At 32.3% G+C, this 1667-nt stretch overlaps 1 protein-coding gene across 1 annotated transcript; it reads right to left on the reverse strand.

The window, feature by feature from the left end:
• Positions 1–163: 163 nt before the first annotated feature.
• On the reverse strand, positions 164–1335 carry LOC105266646 (trypsin eta; the record flags this gene model as incomplete). The annotated part of the gene is given in 3 exon segments (XM_011304978.1): positions 164–363; positions 508–762; positions 983–1335. Coding segments are annotated over 3 exon segments (761 nt in total), but the record flags the coding sequence as incomplete, so codon positions are not given.
• Positions 1336–1667: the final 332 nt, after the last annotated feature.

The raw sequence follows: 1667 nt of genomic DNA on the forward strand, positions 1-1667 counted from the left end.
TATTCTCAAAAAATACGCCATCTAAATTAAAAAAAATATATATATAATAAATTATAAAAAAAAGAAATATTCCGATTACATTTTTTTTACCCGACAGTTCAGGGGTGGGTGATGGGTGTGTGAAATTTATTATCATTCATTCATTTATTTTATTACAATCAGATTACACTTATCAATTTATTCCTTTCAGTAATCATTTCATTTACTATTTCATGGGTTCACACCTTGCATTATCCCTTCAATCCACTGCTTGTAATAAGCGACATTGCTAACGAGCCCTGGCACTCTACCCTCGCAATTCACTTGATTCGAAATTACACCAGCTAATTTCCCATCCACTCGAAGACCACCTCCACTGTCACCCTGCGTTAAAAATCCCAAACCAATGAATTAACATTTCAACTCCCAATATCCAGAGTGAAAACTTCATAAAGATTTCAATCTCGTATTTTTAAATTATAATTTTTGATAAGAAGTCTTAAAAATGCACTGGTGCATCATCCTTACCTCACAGAACATACCCCCATCCTCATTCGATACACACAACTCGTCATTATCAACGCGCAATCTTGAATAATTATTTTTGCATACGTCAGAAGTGGATATGTGCACTCGTAATTGTTGCAATGTGTTAGTGGTAATTAAAGCAGTTGAATTAATGGATCCCCAACCAAATATATGACCAACAGAACCTTCTTCTGGGATTACATCAGCCAACGGGATGGCTTCTTTGGTATCATCGAATAAAATTTCTTCCTTGAGCTGAAAATTCCGAATAAACAATATAAATATATAAACAATATCAAATTTTTAAATAAAAAAAAAGATTCATTTTTTCTTTTAATTGTTTAATCTAAATCTTATCTTTAATTCTTTAATTCTTATCTTTTTCATCCCTGATAATCAGATGAATATAATTTTCTGAAATTTTCAGGTGCAATATTATTTTTTTTTCTCCTGTTTAGTAAAAAAATGGAAATACCTCGTAAACTGCGAGATCGAATTTCTCACTGGAATTCGTATTTAAATACCCAGGCCAATTTGGGTGGTAATGGACTTTCTTGATCTCGTACGCCTTATCACCGAATTGATAGGAGCTGCTGCCTGCTATCACTCGAAACCAGGAAAAGTGTAATGGAAAATCCGGTGGGATATCGTCGATTTTTAATATGCAGTGCGCTGCAGTGATAATGTACCTTTTGCCAATGATACTACCACCGCAGATCACTCCAGTGCTGACATTCAGTGAAGAATTGTGACGAATTTGGACGACGAATGGGGCATCTCGGATAATCGTATCTCCTCCTTGGACAATTCGTGATGGAGGTCTAGCACCTGGCAGATCATAATTTTCAAATATTGGGATAGTTTAATAATAAATAAATTTTTTTTTAAGGTTTATATTTATATTTTAAATAAATCTGGGGGAAAAGGAATAAAAATGGGGAAATCTGTAGAAATTTATATGGACTACTGCAACAGATTTTCCCGGGTAAAAAAAATGTAATCGGAATATTTTTACGAATTTTGAAAAAAAATTCTGGAAGACTTTTAAATAGTTTAATTTAAAAAAAATTATATTCGCAAAAATTTCTAGAAAATTATAAACAAAATTTTTCGAAACAAATTTTTCTATATATTTCCCAAAAATACGATTGTTTTGTTGC

This window comes from Fopius arisanus, unplaced genomic scaffold (genome assembly GCF_000806365.1).
Source record: "Fopius arisanus strain USDA-PBARC FA_bdor unplaced genomic scaffold, ASM80636v1 scaffold00040, whole genome shotgun sequence".
Lineage (NCBI taxonomy): Eukaryota > Metazoa > Arthropoda > Insecta > Hymenoptera > Braconidae > Fopius > Fopius arisanus.